General features: G+C 43.3%; 1 protein-coding gene across 11 annotated transcripts in view; it reads right to left on the bottom strand.

Annotated features, from left to right (window-relative positions):
• Positions 1 to 24,066, bottom strand: part of bcorl1 (BCL6 corepressor-like 1) — a 35,934-nt gene that overhangs the window by 9,195 nt on the left and 2,673 nt on the right. The window contains exons 1-9 of one of the 11 annotated variants that reach the window (XM_086023729.1): positions 19,300 to 19,432; positions 17,525 to 17,690; positions 16,701 to 16,786; positions 14,199 to 16,616; positions 11,325 to 11,418; positions 10,685 to 11,140; positions 2,657 to 2,844; positions 799 to 1,059; positions 561 to 727 (exon numbers count right to left, since the gene is read on the bottom strand). In XM_086023729.1, coding sequence (XP_085879855.1) covers positions 561 to 727; positions 799 to 1,059; positions 2,657 to 2,844; positions 10,685 to 11,140; positions 11,325 to 11,418; positions 14,199 to 16,616; positions 16,701 to 16,706 — 3,590 coding nt within the window. In that variant the 5' untranslated portion in view covers positions 16,707 to 16,786; positions 17,525 to 17,690; positions 19,300 to 19,432. The other 10 variants (XM_086023726.1, XM_086023727.1, XM_086023728.1 and 7 more) reach the window with 10 other exon arrangements.

Below are 24,066 nucleotides of genomic sequence, written 5' to 3'. Positions count from 1 at the left end.
TCCAGAATTTTTCCTTGCCCTCCTGGGGGTTAAGATTATGGGATCTCATGTGAAGCCTTTTGAGACCCTTCTGTGATTAAGGGCTGTATAAATAAATTTGACTGGACTTGACTACAATCCAGGGATTTGTCGACCCCTTCTTTTCACCATGAGCTCTTGCTATGGTTGCAAGGCACAAACCGTCGGTTAGCATGCTGGAGAGAGCTTCATATTTCAACTGGGGCTGAATGATTAATTAATTGCATTTGCAATATAATCACAATTTGATAAAACCCGTTTTACTAATAAAGCTGCGATTTAAATGGCATACGGCTTGGTATGGCATGTCGTGAAAACGAATCTAAATATGTATACTTACCAGCATACCGGGGTTCGCAATGAAAACGCAGAGTTGCCCACCACTATGGTCAACTGCATAGGATTGTGGGATATGTTACTATTTTTAAGCAGAAAGGTAGAACCCCTCCTTTTGATGAGCCACATGTGTTTTTTTAATCTATGTATAATGTGATATATATGTGATAAGTGAACACTATCCATTTTCTTTTCTTTTGCCTTACCGTGTTCCATCCTGAGCACTGCAGTTAACATCAGCTCCATGTTTGAGCAACATCTGGACAATTTGAGTCCAGCCACGAGAGGAGGCCTCGTGGAGTGCCGTGTAGCCTGCGTTGTCTCGCCGATTCACCTCCCTGATGTCCTTTTCTAGACAGTACTGCACCACTTCCTGATAAAACAAACCACCAAAAAATGTTAAATTACTGTTGAATTTAATATTAAATTGAATGTGATTTTTACCTGGTAGCCCAAACGGGCAGCACGCTGCAGCAACGTCTCCCCGGCGTTTTTATTGACAATCAGCCGCCGCACCTCCGGAGGGATCGGACGTTTGGGAGGAGACTCTGGGCTGCTGTTTTTCCCGGGTGAACTCTTCTTGCCGGACGGAGATGATGGCACACTCTTGGAGAGAGGTGGGGGACTGCTGTTTTCTGTGGTTGCGTCCTCATCCAGAGCTGCGGGGACGCCGCGCTTGCCCGAGCTGCCTCGCTTGGTCTTCGTCTAAAACACATGACAATAGAGGAGAGTGACGACTCAAGTCAAATGGAACGCATTGTGATTTCAGTCAATGGCAGACAGATTAAAATAAATAAATAAATCAAAGACAAATGTAGAGCCACAAGGGGGCACTGTTGTCTTATATACCGTACTCATCAAACAACTGCATTTAAAAATGCCAGCTTTAAACATGACTTGGAATGTAATGTATTCACTTAAGTTGACTTGTGTGAAATAGGTTGAATGTAAAATTGACACATAAGAGAAGGTTTTAAATTACCCTGCATTAAGATTTAAACACTTGACTTTGAGGTGTATGTCGTAATCAAAATCAAAATCATATTTGTATTATCTTCTTAAGTATATTAAAACAAGATAACTGTCTGAGGCTGTTGGAGACACTATACTATTACTATCACAAAAGACACTATGACAGGGACAGGACATAAACACAGTTGTTTCATAATCACTATACAAATTGTACTGAACAGCTTGGTCAGAGAACCATGTATTACTGCATTGCTAAATCACAAAAGACGCAAAAAGAGTTCATTGTCTTTTATTGTGACAAGTGGTTAGGTTCTTCTTTTATTATTGATTTCAACTAATCATTGATCAATAATACTTTTTTTTATTTACAGATAAAGTGAGCACCCGCTAGAGTGCAGTTCATCGTTCGCACCGGTGCTACATTGCAGATTTTGAAGTGATCAATTTTTACGGGTTTTTGCAGTACTTCGGCAAGTCTGAATTTAGAGATGTGCGCCTTCAGTGTAGTACCACGCATTGCTGCAACATGGCAGGCAGCACTGAGGTCTACTGGAACAGATGCAGAAAAAGAGAGAGACGATTCCCAACAAATCTCCAGGGCTAGTTGTTGTTGCCACAAAGCAGAGAGAATACAGTATGTTCCTGTGAACTGTTTCATTTACGCTTTAGTTGTATGAGTTGCTGGTCCATGTGTGTTACAATAGCAGTGGTTTGAAATTTTATAATGACTGTAACGTCTATGCTAATTTGTTAGCCCATCTGTGGCGTTTTGGTGGTGTAATGACACCATATGTTAGCATCAAGCTATCTTAAATATTCAACCATTTAACAACAAAATGAACTATCAAACTGCATAGCTCGGCTGGTCCATCCACATGAGAGGGTGACATGGGATTCCCGTGACTCGCGGGATTCCTGAAAAATGGCAGCCTAATCCATATGTCATTTGCTGAGTGACAGCACTCCTCAAGCTGTCGCACACCTTTTTTTCAAGGGTAGAGTTCTATAGGTGAGACACGGCGACCACGGCAAAATATTGGCACTATGCGGCAAATAACCACTCACACACATATTCACACTTATGGGCCACTTGCAACTTGAATTAACGTTTGTTTTTGAATGTGTGAGTAAGTCGTAGAAAATCCACGCAAGTACGGGCAGAACATGCAAGTTTCCCACAGGAAGCTGCGAGGCGCGCAACTGAGGCAAACGTGTAAGCGCTAGTGTGCTGAGCTGCTGTTTTTGATTGTTTGTTTAAAGGCATCTAAAGGCAACTTCAGTGGCAGTCGACTTCAGAAGTCTAGTTGAAAACAGAAGAAATGCGGCTCACCTTTTGCTCATCACTGTCACACAAATGTTTGCTTTTGAACTTCCTCTTCCCAGAAGGCTTGTCGTTGGATTCGAGCGCTACGTCGCTAGCCTGGTAGCGGGACGAGCCCGAACGTGTGAAAGAGGGTCTCCGTGGTGGCGGCTCTGGACTGGAAGTAGCAGGACTTGGACACTGAATCTTCTGGGAATCTGCAAAAATCAGGTTGCATTTTGTTACCATTTCTAACACTTTGCCTCCAGAGACCCCTTACAGAGGAGAAAAAGTTGGTTTGCTGTATTTTGTTACTTTGGATTAGTTGGAGTTTTGATACCATTTAAATTCCAACATATTTGGTCCAGGGATCCCTTACAGGGGAGTCTTTTTTCCAAGAACCCCCTCAAAATCCTAACGCCACGTAAACATAGCAAACATTTGTACCCCTAAATTCTAAGGGAATTAAAAAACTGCCTACTACAACAAATTCAAGGGTTTTTTTTTTAGAGGAAAAACGTTGGAACGTTATGAGAAAAAAGTTGGATTTTTTCAAGAAAAAAAAGCTGCTTGACAACAAAGACACTTTGTTGGTATAAAAATTCATGATTTTTTTTTAAGAATAAAGTCCATCCCTCCATCCATTATCCTAACTGCTTCTCCTCACGAGGGTCGCGGACGTGCTGGAACCTATCCCAGCTGTCATCGGGCAGTATGCGGGGTAAGAATAAAATCTTAAAGCTAAATTTAACAACAGAAATTAACTCATTAATTGAATTTCAAAAATACAACTTTGTAATATTATGCCAGTCATTTATCCCCCGTGTTATTCTTTAAAACAAAGAACAACTCCATATATTGTCGGATTTTTGTAATGATATGCCACAATTATATCGTACACACACATATTTTATGAGCACACACGGACCCCAGATTGAAAACCACTTATTAAAAAAAAGAAAAAGCAGCAGGCCATATCTAAGACGGCTTTTCTCCTTATCTCAGTATCGTACGAAATGATTTCGCGTTTCTCGCCACACACATAAATTATTTTGCGCCACCTGTGACTGCAGAGGCTGCTGTTTCCCGGTGAAGTTACATCTTCAAATTTGCTCTTGCAAATGACGAGTGCGTTACAGATCACTGGTGGACTTTCAAACGGTATCCTTAAACAGTATAGAGAAGAGTCAGGGTGAGCCGCTGAGTTTGATAAGCCAGCTACGTGGATCATGTAGAATCATGAATATAAAGACAACAAACATGCGACCAAATTCATTCTTAACATTCTAATTAATTTGTTAAATGGCTTGATAATGAGATATGAAAATGGTAAATGACTTGTAAGATGTGAATTGAGGGGTATTAATGGAAAAATATGGGTCACTTTTGTTTCCTAAACTTAACAAAATTATTAATATTCCTGATGTTATTGGTCAATATTTTAAAGCATTCAAGGAACCTGGCCAATTTATAATATAATCTAACGCATTCTCATGAACTAAGCCTGTATAGAGTAAAACGTTTAAAGGGCTGGTTGGGATGGCCATGTTTTCACTAACAAGTTCATTTTATATATTTTTTGATTAGGAAAATGAAAAGAGTTGTCATTTTCTATTTTATCCATTCATTTTGGAGAAATTAGGAAATAAGTGACTCCATGAATGAGGCCCCTTGTTAATGAGGAGAATGGCCGCGCCCCCTACCGTTCTATCCTTGTTCGGTCAGAGTCACTGGAGGAACCGATTACAAACTCTCCATTGGAAATCATTGTACTTTCATTGCTTATAACGTCCAAAAATTGTGATCAATTGGCACCAAAATGTTTGTGGACATCCCTACTAATGACCACTTCAACATTTCAAAAGGATTAACCTCTCTGGAGCTGATTTATATGAGGATGAGGAAATTTGGAAGTGAGCAGAGCTACATAGATTTATGCTGGGACGAGCGCACACTGCTTCTTTGATTAAAAAAAAAATTATCACAGTTAGGACGGGTGAGGCATTTAACACCTGTCAGGATATTTACAGAGACTGAAGTGGGAATGAGTGGACGTGCACATTTATTTGGATGAGGAATGGCCACAGTTTTTCGACTGACAACAACCGTTCAATGGAACGTAACAGCCGAAATGGTGCATTCCAATGCGGCCACACTCGGCTGTGGAGTCAGATGCGCACGTTCAAGACACCCCCAGTGTTTGATGAGGTCTTACTCTCGTGGCTGCAAGCGGTCTCGAACAACGCACGCGACTACTTGGGAGTAACCCCGCGACATGAAGACGCAGGCTCATGTTCACCTCCACACGCTGCGCGGACAGTAAGGAGCTAATGTTGTTGTGCTAACGCCTTTTGCTTTCACGGCCTGAAGCTAGTTGTTGCGATTAGCTGTACTGTTATCCTACTGTTAGCTGGGGGGGAAGGGGGGCTGGGGAAATAAAGATCCATGTTTGCCTGATTGCTTGCCCGCTGCCAGTCAGCGTCTGCCACCTGAGAGTTGACACGAGTTTAGCGTAGCTAAATGTCCAAAATATAACCAGTCGGGGTTCGTGTGCGCATTCATGCTCTTGTCCGCTTCTGCCGGTGTAAGCGGAGAAACGATCGCCACGGTATTTTTGATTTTGTGGAGGTGATCACGATGACATCACATTTTATGTCAATAAATCCAAACTATTGTGCAGAACACTTTTATACTCTCACAGGCTGTGGATGGAAAAGGAGGAGAGGAGGGTAAAAAGACAAAGATACTGCAGGCGCACAAATAGACACAATTGATACACTCTGCGCATGTTCAACCGCAAGGAATCCTGGTCTTTGTAGTACAGGAATTGCTTGTATGCGGAAGTACGGTGTTTGGCACGCAACCACCCCAAATACACTTGCAGAGGTAAACAAGCTCAGAGACACAGCACAAAAGCCCACTTTTGGAGCAAGGAGAAAACCGGCTGCTTCATTCCTGTGCTGAGTGACATGAATATCAAGTGTTTTATTGACAGTTGAAAGTAACAAGTGGAAATGATGTCCTTTGAGTTACGACGCTGCGTGTCGCGGTTCACAGTGGGTTATTCAAATGCCGGAGCAACTCTGTCCGCTCAAGTATGTAAACGTGTTATTCCAAATATTTCAGAAATCGGAATTTTGACCTTAAACCAAATATTGACTGCATGTAAACGTAGTCACTATGGAGCTGGGGACAAAATGGTGGAAGAGGCACAGGCATTGTGTAGTCGAAACGTCGTAGGTCGTGTACGTTGCAATTCGAGGACTTCCTGTATATCGAAACAATATCATCAACACAAAAATGGCCCTGTGCAAAGATGTGCAATAAGTTTCATAATGAAATTGTATGCTTTTATCTAGGGGTGGGAATCTATGGGTACCCCACGATCCGATCCGATTCCGATGCCCGCGATTCGATCCGATTCCGATTCAAAGGCCTACGATTCGATTCGATTCGATTCCAATGCATCACTACAATGGCTTACATTTTTTAGTCAATCTAAAACTGACACCTTTTTTAAAACAATTGCATAACTCAAAGAAGAGCAAGGATTTATATTTCACACTTTGACTTTTATTGAAGTGGCAAGGCAACCTTGTTTATGTGTGTCTACACAAATCTCAAAAAGTGCCAATGGCAGCATTTGTTGTAACAAATGTCTGTAACTTCTCATATAACAAAAAAATTATAACAACATATTTAAACTTAATCTGATTTAGCGTAACCTGTATTTTAATACTTTAACTGCAATGTGCATCATCTGATTGACATTACTGTGTAACTTAGCAATGAACGCTGCTTTTATTGAACCTAATGTAGCATCCGATGTAGTATATTTTCTTTTAAATGATATTGCAATTTGCCCTGCGATTGGCTGGTACCAGTTCAGGGCGTACCCCGCCTACTGCCCGAAGAGCACCCCCGCCACCCTCATGAGGATAAAGCGGTATAGATAATGGATGGATGGCTGATATTTCAATTGGTGACCTTTATTTCACATGTTGGACGTGATATTGTGCATTACAGCAGAGGGCAGTGTTGAACATTGTGGGAAAAATGACTGTTGGCTAAGTGAACCAGAGAGCAAGAATCTCCCTGGGCGGACAAAAAGAGGGCGAGACTGAAGAAAGAAAGAGGCGCGCGGTGCTGTTAACCATGGCTGGTTGAAGTACTGTGTACCTGTTCCTCTGTTAAGAGCAATAAAAGTTCAAGCTCATTCCACCACTTACTGTGAGTGGTGTAATTAACACTAATATTAAGCCCTGGGAAATTGCCATCAAACAGAATAGCTTTGTGATTCAAATTATAAAGAAGCATATTTTGTAACAATAAATAACAGACTTTAAACTGTTAATCTTGCAGAAGGTGTGTATATTCTAGGTTTTTGTGTGAGGAAAGAAGTAATCGACATGCTCTGCTCTTATGTTAATACGCGACGAGAATTATATATCGTGGATACAGTGTCACTGTCTGCAACGGGGCTGCGAAAGTCCCTTCCTTCCACAACCGATTATAAATCTTACGCAATGGATTTGGTAATTTTTTCTTACTCTTTCAGCGTTTGGTGGGAGAGTTGCGAGAGCGCCTGACAGAGTAAGTCGGCTGTTTCATCTCCGACTGGTCAGCCTTTCGCCGCACTCAACTCTGGGTGGTCACATGTCATCTTTGTTGGGTTCCCGAAATATTTTTATCAACGTCTCACATTTAATAAAGAAACGAAATGTCTCCAAACCGATGCTCTTAACGAGGATAGCGCCGCTCGTGTGAGGTTTTGTTTGTCCCACCATCTTGTCACGTAAGCCTCGGCACAGACGTCTGACGTACGCATGTAATCGCTTGCACATAGGGGTGGGCGATATGACGATATTAGATCGTTAAGCGGTTTAACATGTTGACGATCTCATGAAGCCGAAAGATTGTTTGATCGTCTACATGGCACATTCCAAACAGTTTCGCTCTATGGCGGCGCAAAGCCACTGGCGCGTATAGCCGACCAACCAATCACAGCATGTACAGTAGTACGTGACACTCCCCACCTTCCTGTTTGTTTGTACAGTAGGAAGCTATAGCGGAACATCACCACGAAGCAGAGTTGGTCCCGAAAAGAAACTCTGCATCCACACTGTCGATTTGGTTTGGCTTTCGCTCGGAGGAGAAAGCACAAACCAGTTATTTGCAAAGTTTGCAGAGACTCGGTTCGGACGTCAGCGCCGACAGCCAAAGCAAACGGAGATCACGGAGACACATGAAAGCCAAAGGCAGCCGCTAGCTGCAAGCTAACACAACCCACGGTAACACAGTCATTTAACAAGAGCACTCCATATGAAAAAGCTAGCAAGCAGTGTCAAGAAGTAACTGAGGCAATGACTTATTACCTTGCTGAAGACATGATTGCCATGAAAACAGTGGAAAACGAGGGCTTTAAAAGACTCTTCAAAGTACTAGACCTGCGTTACGAGCTGTGTTTTTATGTTTACATTATGTTACCTTTTGTTTACATTCACTGCACATTTTGATAAAAATCGTCTCTATTCAAATTAAAACCTGTTCATAAAGCTTAGCTGACATAAAATGTCATTTTTTTCTTTAAGAGTTTTATACACATTTTAAATATGTTTTATGTTTAACATGAGGAAAATGGTCAGAAATGTGCAAATTAGTCTTAAAAAATGATGTAAAAAAAAAGAATCATGATAAAATTGTGGTCGTGATTTTATTTAAAAAAAATTATGATAGGATATTTTTGCCATATCGCCCATCCCTACTTGCACATCTTTTTTTTTTTTTTTTTTTTAATGCTTTAAACATCGAATATTCATACCTCTGAATCGATGCGGAATTGTTTTAATAAAACGAACGATGCACCGAAAAAACAATTAGCGTTCCCACCCCTACTTTTATCTGACTTTGACCAATCAGATAAAATCTTAAGCCCCTATCCCACTGAGAGGCGAACAGTTGCCCCTCTTCCACACCAGCTACTGTTTTCGAAGTCAGCGAATGCTTCGTTCACGTCAGAGTTTGTGAGGGTTCTTTCAATGTCGCACTTGCAAGGATTGATAATGACATCAGTTGCTCAGGGCTCAGGTAACGACCAATCACGGCTCAGCTTGCCAACATCACATGACCAAACTCAAAACAGGTGAGCTGGGATCGGTTATTAGTGGCAAATTGGCTGCTCTCTGAGATGGATAAAAATGGGCGGATTTTGCCGCTTAATTCATATTCCACAAACACAATTTTAATCAGGATGCAGTGTTTAGACTTGTGGGGGCACATAAAACATATTATTGAAAAAAACAATTTTGGGGTTGACTTCCACTTGAAAGGGACAGTGTGTCGAAGTTTTTGTCATCTAGTGGTGAACAAATAGTACATCCTAAGCTCAAAGCGTATGCTTCAGTCCCTCAGAGAGACCACACTTCGCAAGCCTACCACCAATTTCTTCAGCAGGGGTGCATGCAAAATGTCATCACAAACATTCTAGTATCCCCTCAAGCGACGAAGAAAGTGAATTGCATTTGTTACACATGCTGTAGTCACTGATCTGGCAAATTTGCGATCGGGTGATTGTCACCTTCGGGTATCCGTAGAACAAATATGACGGCGGTACGGTAAGGCGCGACCCATGTAATATATTTAGCGATTACTAGACCTATGATTATTTTTAAAAATGTACCTTGATGCCATAGAACATATGTTTTGCATAGTATTGAAATTAATAGTGGGTTTTTAAATTGAATGAACACTGAAAAATCCAAACATTCTAGACACTGTCCCTTTATGGCCAAGGTTAATAATTGCCTACCGATACCGCAATGTGGCTGGCTTACACTACCTTTCTATTAGACAGGGCTTTGGCCAGACTAAATGAAGTTTCTCCTCTCACTTCAACATAGTTCCATGGAACCAAAATGCAACAAGATGGTACCAAAGCACTATTTCGTATTACTTTGTCGAAAATTAGAAATGGTTTGGGTGTGAGCACAATAAATCAGCTAATTACTGAGTTGTTCAACTTATAATAATAGGTTACAATGTATGGTGTGGTGACCCACAAGAGAGACATTCACAGAAACCTGTACCTTTAAGGGAGAAGAAAAGCTGACATGTTTCTGGGTTCAAAGGGATGAAAAACGTGAAAGCGTGAAAGAGACTAGCTTGCTGCTTGCTGTGTAAACAGTCAGTTTTGTATGTCGTATAAAGGGACATGACTTGCCTTCGTCTCCTCATCTCGTCATTTACCACATCTCCACAAGTAGTGACCCAGATGTGAGCAACAATGGCATATGTCAATGCTAGCATCTACAACACAACGGTCAACTTGCCCGACTTTTGGCAACACAACCCACCAGCGTGGTTTCAGCAAAACGAGGCCCAATTCCAGCTGAGAGCGATAGCAGATGTTATGAAATACTTCCATCTGGTGGCAGCATTGGATGCATCGACAACAGCCAGAAGCTATCGGAAAGTACGATGCGCACAAGTCATTTCTTTTGAGGCTGTTTGAACTGTCCGAACTGTAGAAGGCGGACCGCCTGCTTGCCCTCAATAGCTTCAGCGACGGCAAACCATATGAATTCAAGGAAAAAATGCCGGGCCGGGCTGTGCAGGACTCGACTGATACCTCATTTTTGTTCACACACATATTCCTACGGCAGCTTTTGATGCCAGTGCCATCATCTTTTCCAAGATCTGGTGCGCAGTCACCATCAGGTACCAGTACACCCGCAGGATGTGCCCAAGACAAGTCATCACACCCTTCTGCCTTTTTTAGTTCCTGCGTATGCCTTTTGGCTTCAAGGGGTAGCGTAGACGTTTCAGTCGTTTTTAGTCCTTAAGGCGCTGAAAACGTCTGCGCTGGTTGATTGCGGGAGGCTGAATGCTAGAAAAGTAGATCAAAAAAGTTCAAAAACGGTTGGGCAACCCTGGTATTGACGTTTGAGTTAGGCGGAAAGAAAAATGCAAGGTTGCTTTTACAAATGAGTAGAATGACACGATGGACTGATGTGTTGGCAGGTAACAAACATGCTCCTCCCAAACTAAGAACGAACATACCTGCTTTGATTCCAATGTGTGACTCATCAAGGTGCTCTCCTTCTTCCAGTTTGTCCTTCTCAGTGATGTACTCCCCCGTCTGGTACTTTCTGTTTCGGCAATGCCTCCTCCTTTTATGCGCCGGGGCGTCGTCCTCCACGTCGCCCGCCTTGCCCTTGTCCCGGATGTCCCGCTCCGACAATCGGCTGGAGCGAGGCCTCCCTCTTGGACGGCGGACCGGCATCCGCGGGGGTGAAGGTGAGGGGGCCCTTTGAGGGGGTGGCGGTGGTGGCGGCGGCGGCGGAGGCGGGGAAGGCGTCGCAAAGCCCCAGAGGTCCAGTCTGGCCTCGTCTGCACGTCGCCGTCCTCGCCTCAACCTCGGGAAGGAGGCCTCTTTAACAGCGGACTCCTTAGTGGCCGCAGCGGACTTCAAGGCACGAGTCTCGTCACCCTCGGGGCTGCTGCCACCATCTGTAACTGATTAAATCACATTTGAACGTTACTCTCCCACCGGCTCCCGTGCATACAGGTGCAGGTGACACATAGGAAACATTCAAATTTTCAGTTTATCCACCTGAAGAGTAAGAGTAAGCAGCTCAATAAAAGGCTATTCAAAGAAAAGAATAATCAAATCTGACTCTTAAAGGAACAAAGAGAATACCAGGTTTGTTGTGGGGGTCGTGGTCTTTCCGATTGTCCTCTTTACTCTGCGAGGAAAGTCGTTGCTCCAATTCAGATGTTTTTTCTTTCATCTGCTGAAGGACCCAGAGGACGGGATGAATGAACTTCATAAATTCTAGCACAAACATACACTACCCATTTAGCTTTTGGGTAAAATTTCAGAATTAACCTAGAATGCACTGTTACCTTTACAGGTGAATTTAATTTGACCTTGAACTTTTGAATGCCCATTTCCAACTGTTGAATGTTTCAGTGCTTTTTTGCAAAACAGACAAAATTCACAACAGGTGTTTGATCCATGAAAATTCCCAAGGATGTCAACTTCTATACATTTCAGTTTCTCTTACAATATCTCTGTTGCAAATGATGACACTCTGTGACACCATAAATTCATTGACCATTTCGCTCTGCGAAAATCCTGTTTGAAGCCTCATTATTAAGGATGCACCAAATGAAAATTCTTAGCTGAAACAAAAAAACAAATGCAAAGAAACCAAGGCCCAAAACAAAACACCAAAAGCAATTAAAATAACTTTAGGTGGAAGTCAACGCAAACATTTTTTTTTTCAAGAATATGTTCTATGCAAGCCCACTAGTTGAAACAGGGCATTCTGATAAATATTGCGTTTGTGGAATAAGTGTTAATCCACTTGTTTTTAGCCATCTCTGGGGGCGGCCATTTTGTCTTCCGTCGACTGAAAATGACATCACAACTGCTCACAACGACCAATCACGGCTCAGAGCAGTTGCGATGTCATTTTCAGTCGACAGAAGACAAAATGGCCGCCCCCAGAGATGGCCAAAAACGAGTGCATTTTGCTGCTTAATTTATATTCCACAAACGCTAAATTAATCAGATTGCCGTGTTTCAACTAGTCGGCCTGCTGGGAACATATTCGTGAAAAAAAATGTTTGGGTTGACTTCCCCCTTTAAGGGATTTTTTGTTGGGTTGCTGGCTGTGTGTAAAGTTTTAAAAGAATAATTGATTTACATGAGACCAGCATCACGCAATATTTTAAAGTTCTTTTTAATTCCAATCACTATGTGAAAGAATAGGTCAATCTTGGGATAACAAGAGTTATTTCAAAATTCTAAAGGCGTACACGTTAAATCATTTTCAGTAGATAGATGATACAATAGGCGCCATGCATTAAAAAAACAAAAACAAATTGAAAGTCGAGAATGAACAAACACTAGGTTGCTAATTGCACAGTAAGGAACAAACATCACAGTTACGAGGGATTTCTAGTAGATGAAATTCATGAAATTAGTGTTGGAAGCGATGGAAAATTATGAGTCATGACGGCGGGTCAGAGTAATGTCACAAAGGACCTGTCAAACTGTGAACTCAAAAAATATGTAAGTCGACCAATTTACTTCAAAGTTGGCAGAATCATAGAAAAATACATAATAAATATGATGTGTAAAAAATGGCCTAAGTTTTTGAAGGGGGCTGGTCAACTACAAGTTTGGGAAATTTTGACCAAGTCTTATACAGAGTTTACTTGATCCTTCAAGAAACTTCGAAGTAGGACAGTGGTGAGATGAAAAACGTAAACACAGGGAAACACAGAAAACAGCGGTTCTGACGTCACTCATAATGCACGAACATGTGCTCATCGAGTGACCAGTCGTGAAGCGTTCAGCGGCAGGGTACACACAAACCTACTAAGTGCTGTTTGCTTCCGAGCGATGCTCTCGCTTTTACAGCCGCAGGAAAGGCCGCCCTCGCCCCATGGCCGACTGTCACGTCAGGGAATTTTAGGCTAATTTCTCTGCGGCACACCTCAAAAGCAAAAGGTTGCGATAGAGGCCGGGTTTCGCACTAGCCAGGAGAGTGCTTCGTTTATGGCCTTCTCAGACTACACAGACTTTTTTTTTGTTCGCAACGGTCGCGCTGTCAGACTACCAGATAATATTGTGAGACGTCACACTACAAGTCCATCACCGATCAGACCCCGCCCAATCGTCATGTGCTTCCGTAAAGATTCTGTCCATCGACGCAGGTCTATCGCGGAGGCGGCGCAAGCAGCTGTGTAGTCATGTCGACGGAGGCATTATGTGCATGTGCGTTGTTCATAAGTTCAGAAAAGGAAAAAAAAAAAAGAAAAAGAAGAGACTATGGACCCTTTCCTGGATGGTGGGGAGAGGGCAGCACAGACTGTCTATTCTCCAAAAAAGAACTTGATGTAACCAATTTGTTTAATGACGCCGCGCTTGTTTGTTTGTGCGCACCACATCCAGTCGCTCGTCATAAGTAGGAGGGCACTGTCTTCCTATTGGTCAATGCCGAAGAACCAATCGAAGGATGCCGTAGGATACGTCACACACTGTGGCAAGGCGCTTTCATCGTGGTGGTCGTGAAGCGTCCGAGACGCCAAACGACCAATCGTTGAGTATGTCACACAACACGGGCTATGATGCGTCAAGACAACTCGAAGTCGGCTACGAGACACAACGTTTGTGTGCGGCTTATATTCGTGTAGTCTGACGTCGGCATAAACGGTTTTTGCCTCCGTCACCACAACATACTGTTCCAGCGGCGTTGTTTTGGTAATAAAAGTCTTTCAGACCAAAATGCATTTTGGGTGCATCCCTACTCATTATGGCAAGGTACTGTTAATCTGATGTCAAGGACTTTCAACACCAATCGTAATTGAACCAGGAAATGTACTGATCGAGTCATCAAACACCTGTTGTGATTTTTGCCATCCAACTCCTTGTTTGAGAACAGCAAGTAGCGCAAAAAGTAGTGAAACATTGAGCGATTGGACAAAGGTTATGGGGACATTACCAACCTTTTGTGAGCAGCATAATGTAATGTTAACAAGCCCAAAGATAAAGATACTTAACCTTCTTTTGGGGAGCTGCTGTGAGGTCTTTTTCTTTCTCTCCCGCCGTCTTCTTTGCCGACTCAGCCAGTGACTTCTCCTTTGAGGGCTTCTTAGGACTAACTTTCTTCTGTTTAACAGCTTTGGTAGGCGACTCCTCTTTGGTTCCGTTTGTTTTTTTCTCATCACCTCGACCCGGGGACCGGCCCGACAGAACAGATGCAACTAAACCTCCCAGATTTTCATCTGGGGGACCGTCTGACTCTTTGCTGTCTTTTTTCAGCACCTCCCCCTCCAACACTTGGGCTAGTTTGCTCTCCAGCCTGTTGCCATTTGTTGATGCGTTACTTCTGAGGCTATGAGACTGTCCAAAGGGCTTAGAGAAACTGTGCTTGTGTCCTCCCTGATGGCTGCGAATTTCTGCGTTATTCTCAGAGGTCTCGGTGGGTTTCAACCTTTCCGGCCTCTTTCTGGATGGAGTCAAGCCCCCTTGAGACAACACTCCAGGCCACTTTTCCGTGGACCAGTATGCTGGAGGTTCATATGGAGAGGCCTGTTTGGGCGGGATGTCTTTGAGAAGAGTCAGAACATTGTCTTTTCTTGCCACTGCGTGAGCGTCACTTGCCAGAGCGGCTGTTTCAAAGTTTTGCTGCTTCACAATGGACGCGAGGTTAGACAGCGGAGACGGTTTCTCACATGAATCTTCCGCAGGAATGGATGGACTCTGAAACTTGGAACTTTCAGCATTTCCTTTGGGTGTTGAGGAACCTGGTGATAGTTTCCTCTGAACCGAGGACGCTTGGTGGGGAGGATGAGAGGACTGTTGCCAAGCCGTGTGCGGACCCGCTTCTTTGCCAGGCCTCACATGCGAGTTAGTGGCGCTTGACAGTGCCATCATGAGGGCCCCTTTAGTGGAACAGTTCTTGGTGATTTCTGTGCTCGTGTTTTTAACGTGCTTGGCACTCTGGGCATGCTTCGGCCTCTTTCCTCCAGAGGTCACCTGTTCTCCTTGGTCGATTATCGATATAAACTCTTGCTTAGCAAAACTTTGGAACTCATCTGCAAAAGTCCCTTTTCCATCTTTGCCTCGAAGCGTAGAGGCCAGTATGGGACTAGCTACCCCTACGTATGTTCCAGGGATATTTTTAATGGGCTCTTGTGAAGGTCCCTTGCTCCATGCCGGCTTACGTTCAGAGACCTGGCGATTCTGTGGCCGGATCGATTGCTTTTGATGGGATCCATTTCTGTGTGTATTGGGTAAAATGGGATATTGCCCAGCTGCGCCATAGGTTGTAGAATGAGTCCTCTTTGAGTTTGGAAAGTCCATTTTATTTGACTCGCTCTTTTGAGGCTCCTTCGTCGAAAGTGGAGGGTCGTTTGTGCATTTTGGACGTTTCGATTTAGCTGACAAATCCAGGGGTACGTCCCTTGGCTCCAGCGAGCACGCTACTCTATGCTCGTCTGTTTTCAGAGCGCCCATGGCGATCTTGTCTAAGCTGAGGCTCTTTTCCACGTGATTAAGAAGTCTACTCTGAGAGGCGATGGTGGCTAGTGCAGAACCGCAACAAATGGCAGCAGTGGGCGACAATGTGTAGTGGGTTGGTGTTGTGGAGTTCAGAGACGGGTGCTGCAGTGGGAGGGCGATAGCTGGCGAAGCCACCACCGAGGCCAGGGACTTATGTTGCCCGGCAGATTTGGCATTCTTGCTGGACGAATGGTTCGCTTTAAGTTTAGAGGCTTTTTTCTCGGAAGCCGGAATCCGGCCCATGGAGAAGGGATAGTGATAGGTCCGCATGAGGGGCGTCCCTGCTACACCTGAGGTTTGAGGTTGAATGTCTTTTGGAAACTGGCTGGTGGTGGCTTCTCTGAGAGCCGCGATCTGCCCCAATGCTGGTGGGAGAGTGATTTTACAAAGGGGGGAGGAGAAATCGGTGGAAGGCAGGAAGGCAACTGGCTGGGCGGGTTTGAACAAGGAGCACTGGAAACCAGGTGGAGCAGATGGTGTTTGCGTATGTGATTTCTTGCTGTGACTGGGATTGGCCGAGTCCTCCCGGCTGACTTTTATGCCACTCGACCGCTGAGGAGTGGGGAAGGCCCCCGCGCCATCGGCCTTGATTTTAGCGGCCTCTACCACTCTTTTGTCTGTCCTCTTCTCAGCGCCGGCGGGGGCTGAGCTTGACATTGGTTCATTGTTGAGCTGCCGGGGTGGAGAAAGCTCCGGGCTGTGGTTGTAATTACTGGTGTCCGGGCAGGCTCTCGCTGTCTTACAGTCTGTTGTCGGAGTGGTCTTGTTTTGCTGACCAAGGGTAACATCGCCTCGAAACTCGAGGGGCAGCGTTTGGGGAGGATTTCCCACCATGCTCATGGACGCTTTATTTGGACCACTGATCTCTCTGCTCACCGTGTCTCCATCCCCTACATTCATTAGTGAAGAATCCACCTAGGTAATAAAGAAAAGAGCAAGCCATTTTTAATAAGCTACTCACATACAGTAATCCAGCCGTAATAAAAAAACAATGCATACCTGCATAGGTGTTTCTTTAACACAACATGCCTCAAAGGGTAGCTGAGTCAGTCTGATGACAGATTGTATTTAAATACAACAATAGGCTGCAAAGAAAAAAAAACAATTCATGACCATATATGAAATGTTTGATTCAGAATGAGAACATTTTCTTTCTACTAGATTGCCTCTAAGGCCAAAAACGATATACTCTCCGGACATCAAAGTCATCTATCCATGTAGAAAAGAGAAAACCACTCTGTACTTTTATCCATTTTTGTTGCTGTTGTCGCACACAAAAAGGGAATTCTTGTGGTCTTCAATCCCTGTGTAAATCGAAATTGCATGTTCAAAAGTCCAGTCTCAAAATGTGTGTCATTTACATATGTTTTGACTGACTCGTGATGGGGATTACTGAAACGATCTAGATTTATAAAGGACAATGAAATCTCTTTTTTGTCCTCATACTGACATACAGACATACTCCACACCATTATTCACAATCTGGGCAGGGCTGGATGAAATTGCTTGTTCACTTTAAAAACAAGGTTTTTTTGGGCTATATTTCTGTGCTCTATTAAATGGTGACAAACAGGTAGCCTCAAGGTTCTCTGCACTGATGAAGCCTTGCATGTAAAGTGAACAGATACGTGTTAAGCAGGATTGCAAATTGCAAGCAAGCACGTTAGAACAGTAATTTTTCAACTGGTGAGAAGCCGTGGGAGATCATCAGGTGTGCAGGCGTGTTATTTAATTACTACAAATTCAACGGTCTACGTCAGCAACATGGAACAACAGAACAATTAAATACCACGTTTTTGCGTATAAAGTTTGAAGGTGGTCACCTCCGACTAATTTCGGGCCACCGGCGGCTCTCGAAGGTCTGGCAGGAAAACTGTCATCTGACCAGCGCTGTACTAGTTGGGTGTTATTTTTAACTTGCAATTGCAGTATTACGTCGCAGTGATGGGGCGGTGATGTACCAGAAACAGATGGATGTCTCCCCTAAAACTGTCAAAGAAGAAGAAATGAGACGCAATTTTATCTGGTGATTCTGTGGATTTTAAAATGGGTAAATCTTGTATCTTTTGTAACCAAGCACATCTAATTTCTCAGGGAATTAAATGCGCGCTACACCTTTTGTTTTGGGCTTTTTCAGAGAAGTCACATAAAATAAGCGAATATTTCTCAAGGTCGAGGTGGCCACGAGTTCTTTCATTAAAGCAAAACGTTGAAGAACAATTAAGTACACATGCAAAAAAAGCACGCAATACTTCACTGAAAGTGTTTGTCTGAGCCATGCTAATGTCCACAATGGTACAACCTCTGCCTCAGTTTGAGCCAGTAAAAAACATGAATGCTCTTACACGAGATGGCACAAGGTACATAATTAATCTGCGTTATAATAAAAAAAATAATAATAATGTAATCAGAATTAATTTTAATTCTAATTGTAATTAAGAATTAATCTAATCTTGGTGGTGTGGTTATAAGATTTAGTCTAATGTAAAATGTGTGCCTTGGCTCAATAAAGGTTGGAAAACACTGCATTACAAGACACATGGATAAAGAGCACCACAAGTCAGAAAACCGCAAGTACAGATGAGTTCAGAGAACAGTTCTACACGAGAAGACGAGTCAGGAAATCATTTTCGGGGTAAGAAGGATCATCTTAGGGTCAGTCAATAACGGAGCGGGGGGGGGGGGGGTTGTTCACAAGACACCATCTCCAGTGGACGGTGCATTCGTGGCTTAGTTGTCCTCTCTCTATGTGGGCCAACACATGCACACACGGAGCGGTGCAGTTTATGGTGAATGCATCGCGCAGCTACTACTTTCGGCTTTCACTGTCCAGCACGAAGGACGAAAGCGCGGCCAAGTGCAGTCAAACCCTCCTAATGCCGCGAACATCACTCACAAGTCTGATGAGGACAGCACCGACATGGAGATAGTGGCAGTAAAAGGGGGGTCCGTGGCCGCCTCCCCCTCCACCTCCTCCAAAACAGCTCATCTCGAAGCCACATTAACGAAAGCAACAACAAAAACTCCTCAATACCCCAAACGCGTGTCTGCACAAAATCAATATCAAAGCCAAGGGGGATAAAGGATAAAGTCACACACGGGGGGTGGGCGACACAAGTTAATGCGCAAGCAAGCTTGTGTTCCGGAGCGGTCACCGCTGTCACGAAGGAAGGAGGAGAAGAGAAGACGGAACCCGACAACTCCGCGGCCGGGCAGTGGCGACCGCGACTGAGGTTCCCCCGCCGACTCGCACGAAGAGTCGAGCTGCTGTTATTTATCCTCAGTCGACCTAGCGAGCGTCGGGAGCAGCGGCGGGTGTCCCGTCCTCTCTCGCCACTTGCGAGGCTTCCGTACGCGGACCCCGACCCCACGAAACCGCCTGCTACCACAACCGCCCCCCAACACACACGCACACACACACACACACACACACCCCGCACACACACGCGCGCGCACGCGCACACACACACACACACACACACACACACACACACACACACACACACACACACACACCACCCCCTCCACCTTATTTTTCCTCTCTCCCCTTCCGAGTCGCCACATAAAAGATGTCCAATGACACGAACAGCCCGCTCACCCGGATGGAGCGTGAACGTCGCACGGCGGACGGCTCCGTTCCGCGGCTGCCTCTCCGGCCTCTGGCGGTCCGCGGCGCTTCACTAACCTCGACGGTTTTCGGTTCTCAAAGTCCGGGGAGGGGGGGTGGTGAGGGAGGGAGAAGGGGAGGGGGGGGTCGTCAAGACTGTCCGTTCCGTATCTCCAGTCTGGTGGGAGCGAGAAAGCGAGCGAAAGGGGAGAAAGCCTATGGGAAATGTAGTGCTCCACTATCCACGCCCAGGATTAGACGCTGGAGAAGCAGGGAGGGATGGTGACTACAGGTACCGGCATGCACCGCGGCGCAACGACCGCTTCAGGAGGCACGAGGGGGGATCGCGACCACAGCGTAACGGCGGTGGTGTTGGTGGTGCGATTGAATTGGGGGGGGGAGAAAGCCTTTATGTGAGCATGTCACCAAGTCATAAACTGTCACTTTAAAGTTAAAAGTTTTGACAGGTGGCCAAAGGGGAAATGTAGTAAAACGAGGAAACAGTGTAGGAGAATTTTGGGTTCGTTGGTGAAGATGAGGAAGCAAGTGTGCTGAGAGGAAGGAAAGAGCACATGTGCGCTTTCATGGAGGTGTTCCAATCTAATAGCACGTAAATAGCCATTTGATGTCACTGCTGAGAGTTTACAGAAATCCAACTGGGCTCTGCCGTGACGGTTATAGTGTTTATTTGGAGCAAGGTTTACTTTATTTTTTCAGCTCTGGACTTAAATCAGAAATTTGGATACAATGAAATGATACCATTGCAGCCTGGCGATGTGGTTCGTACAGCTGCCTTACAGTTCTAAGGTTCTGGGATGGCCTTCCTCTGTGGAGTTAGCATCATCTCCCTGTGCTTTGGTTGAGTTTTCTTAATCCATATTTCATCCCACCCAAAGCATGCATGTTAAATTTACAGTATTTAAGACTAACTTGACCAAAGGTGTGACTGTGAGCGTGAATGTTTGTCGATTAGTGCCCTGTGATTGACTGGCGACCAGTCTAGGGTGTAAACCGCCTCATACCCAAAATCAGGTGGGATAGACCACAGCTCAGGCGTGACCCTAATGAGGACCGGCACTGTAGGAGATCGATGGATGGATAAAAAAATATATCGTCGCTCTCCTGTGAAAAACACTTCAATGTCAATTTTTACATTAATGGTGTTTCCGCATTACAGACATCGTATTAACGTGAAAAAAAAATGCAAAATTGGACATACGTGTTTTTCACAGGTAAGAGACGATATACTATGTCTTAACACAAGTTTACAATAAATAACAACATGATTAAGAACACATGTGCCATCTTAACAATGACTATTAAAACATAGCCCACTATTTGGGAACAGTTTTGGTTACGGACCTCAAAGTCTTGAAGGCCTTGAATAAATGACGACGCTTAATACATAAACATTCATACATTTTCTACCCCGTGCTGTCAACCACAAGCAATTTACTTTAAGTGTTTGCTTGGTAAAAATCCCACTTGTGTCTACTATATTTGTTTGTTCATCAAACTGAGCTGTGTAATATCACAGACCCCAAATTCCAACTTAAAATATTTTTTTCAAGACTTGTAAGTGTACCAACATGCAAACATGAGCATCATGGAACATGCATCTGTTGTCCATCACAGTTCTTGTCCATCATTTAACTTCGCTCCCAAAATTCCGGTCTCAAAATGGGTATCCTGTCAACTTTTATTAGGTGGCTGAAATCTGTTTTTTTACACATCGAGTATACATTTTGTCAAAGGGCTTTTGGAAACAAAATCACAATATCTTTTTCTTTATCATTAGTTAATGTGCAGTCATTTGCACAAAGTACATGTTCTTGTATAGAATAATTTTCCATCTGCTGAGCAAAAGCCTCAACATAACAGAACAATCACCATCACCCATTTAGATAACGGCACAATATGTACTAGGGGTGTAACGGTATACGCGGGTGTATTAATACGCTTTGGTACGGCATGTTCGGTTCGATCCACTTACGTACCATTTCTGATCAGTTTTTATTAGCGCGAGTTTAGGCGCGACTAGGTGAGTTTTCACACGGACGCTATTGAGTGTTGCATGCGTAGGAGAGTAGGGGCACAGATGAGGAGCAAGTACGCCAGAAGCCGTGATAAATCATAAATGCATGGATAAATGGCATTATTATGGCATACGCAAACAAGCCACAGCTCAATGGTCACTGCGGTCTCCAGTTTGGGAACATTTTGGCTTTCCTGTTAAAATCGCTGATGGAGAAAGGTACGTGTAGAAGTCCCAAAGTTTTGTGACGACATTGCTCCGTGGAGATTGGCGCCTATGTTGCAGGTAGCACGTCTAACATAATAACGCACTTAAAACGGCATTATCCGACTGTGAATGTTTCTTCGACGAGGAAGAAAGCAGTCTTTTTAGCCCAAAACTTCAAACTTAAATAGCGAGATTTATCATATGCTGTTGAACAAGCAAAGATTTCAATGCCTAAAAAGTGTATACAATTACATAAAGATTTTTTAAGTTTACTGTATTTTTTTCATTGTAAAAATAGTTTTAATATAGTTAGCAATAGTTGTAAGTTGTTGTTATTTTTTCAGCACAAAAAGTGTATACATGTACTGTAATGACAACTTGTCTTTAACTTGAATACTTGGATGTGTCATAGGCTTAAGAGATCTTTATTGTTAGTGTATTTATTATTGTGTTGTAATTTTTTAGAATATCACCCAATTGGTTCGCTTTTATTTATTTTTTCCAAAAAATGTACCGTTTACTTGTCATCTTTTCAAAATAAATACTTTTTTTTTTTTAATCTTTTTTTGTAGCCAAAATATACCAAACGGAAGTTTCAAGAAACCCAACCGAAATGTGATTTTAGCGTCCCGTTACACCCCTAATATGTACTATTTATTATTGTGGTTGTAATTTGCAGTGGTTTAGTTGCCGATATTTCTGTGTTTCCCAGGGGTAGTAGCCTTGTATTAGTAAGATGCAACCCAATTCTACACAACTGCAAACTACAAGCACAACATATTGTTAAATTAACATCTCTCCCAGTGTCAATCAAAACAGAGCACGGTTATATTTGTAATGGAAGATACAGCTTTGGATTAAATCTTTTAGCAGGGTCCGACATTAACAGTGGCCCGGTGGCCCTGGACCAGTTGGCACTGTGTCAGGCCACCACGTACCTTACAGACGCTGGCCCAATCAGAACAGTACAAATTTCATTAATAAATATCACAAAATCAACACATTCTTGCTTTTTACCCCAAATATTTTGAGTTAAACTGTAGTACTTTAATACATCAACTAATTATCAAGTCATATTTTCTCTGAAAGCCTTAAATAATGCAGTGTAAAGACGTGAAATGTGAAATAATCATTGGTACTTATCATAATATATCATGAATATACTGGTCATGTACCCTCGTTTTAGCTTCTACAATTGTACCGCAATGTTGTGCATAACGTTCCTTAGTTGTTGCGCTTTGTTTCGCTTTGTCTCGTAGTTAAATTGTCACTCAGGGTGGGTGATATATCGTTATTCTATCGGAATCAAGATATGAACATTGAAGATATTAACATTGAAATAAGGACGAGATGAGCCACGTGACCTTGCCACATTTGCGTTGCGGGTAAAGTCAGTCCAACCAACCGCATGCCTGCTTTCAGGTTTGGTGTTGATAGACAACTAAAACCAGCCAATGACAACCATCTTGCGGTGGGAAGGAGGGAGAGCAGGAGGGAGACAGATGCAGTCGCTGCTAGACGGCACACACACGAGAAATCAACGTCCGGGTCAACAAGAGTTCCGAGACAGCCGTTTGCATTCCAGCAATAAAATATAGTATCTACTGTGCACATATATTGCGTTTAACAACATTACATGACCATTATTTAAATTTAACTTATAGTAGTGGATAAAACAGCAAAGCTTGTGCCGGTAAAAACGTATGAGCAGTCCGCGCTTCCTCTGTCAATTCAATTGAGTAGGAGTCTCGCCTTTCTAAATATCCACAATTTTCTCATGATTATCACTCACGTTGTGTTTCTGTAGCAACGTGCAACTTCCTTGACTGCAACTATAGCTTTCTTTATATTAAAAAAGTCTTGTATGGGGAGCCTCAAACACGCAATCCAGGCTGGCACATTCACATCGCTGGGAGTCCACACATCGGGTAAGTGGCCAACTATTGTTGTTGTTTTTTCCCCAGACTACGTTGGCTTTAGACACATTATTATGTCCTGTGCTGGGGGCCTTAGCAAGTAAAAAGCTAAGACGCCATGTCAAGCCATATGCATGGACAAATTGGTATAGAACAACACGCGTTGATGTAGTTAACACATGCACACATGCAAACACAACAAACACTTCTGTTGTAGCACAAAATTGTTACTTACCATTAAAGCACAGTTGTAGTATAATGTGAATTTAATTATTTATAATTTAGTGCTGACTGTTAATGTTGATGGCTGCCGGTAAATTCAAATAATGAAAAAAAAAACGGCACTTGCTCTTTGTTGAAAAAAAAAAAAAAATCGTAGTTTTCTCCGAACTCATAATAATATCGTTATCGTTTCATTAACAAGATATCTGGAAAAAATATCAAGACGTGAATTTTTTTTCCATATCGCACAGCCCGAATTGTCACAATGATACATCTGAAAATGAATTAGGTAAATGTTGGGAATAGATTAGAAAGGTTCAGAACTGATTTATCTGGGATTGAAAAAGATCTACATTAATCAGCCTTTCCCAAACTTAG

This window comes from Filicampus tigris, chromosome 2, assembly GCF_054856515.1.
Source record: "Filicampus tigris isolate MCC_2025a chromosome 2, RoL_Ftig_1.0, whole genome shotgun sequence".
NCBI classification, from domain to species: Eukaryota; Metazoa; Chordata; class Actinopteri; order Syngnathiformes; family Syngnathidae; genus Filicampus; species Filicampus tigris.
The sequence above is the reverse complement of the archived record's forward strand: the minus strand, read 5'-3'. Positions and strand labels throughout refer to the sequence as shown.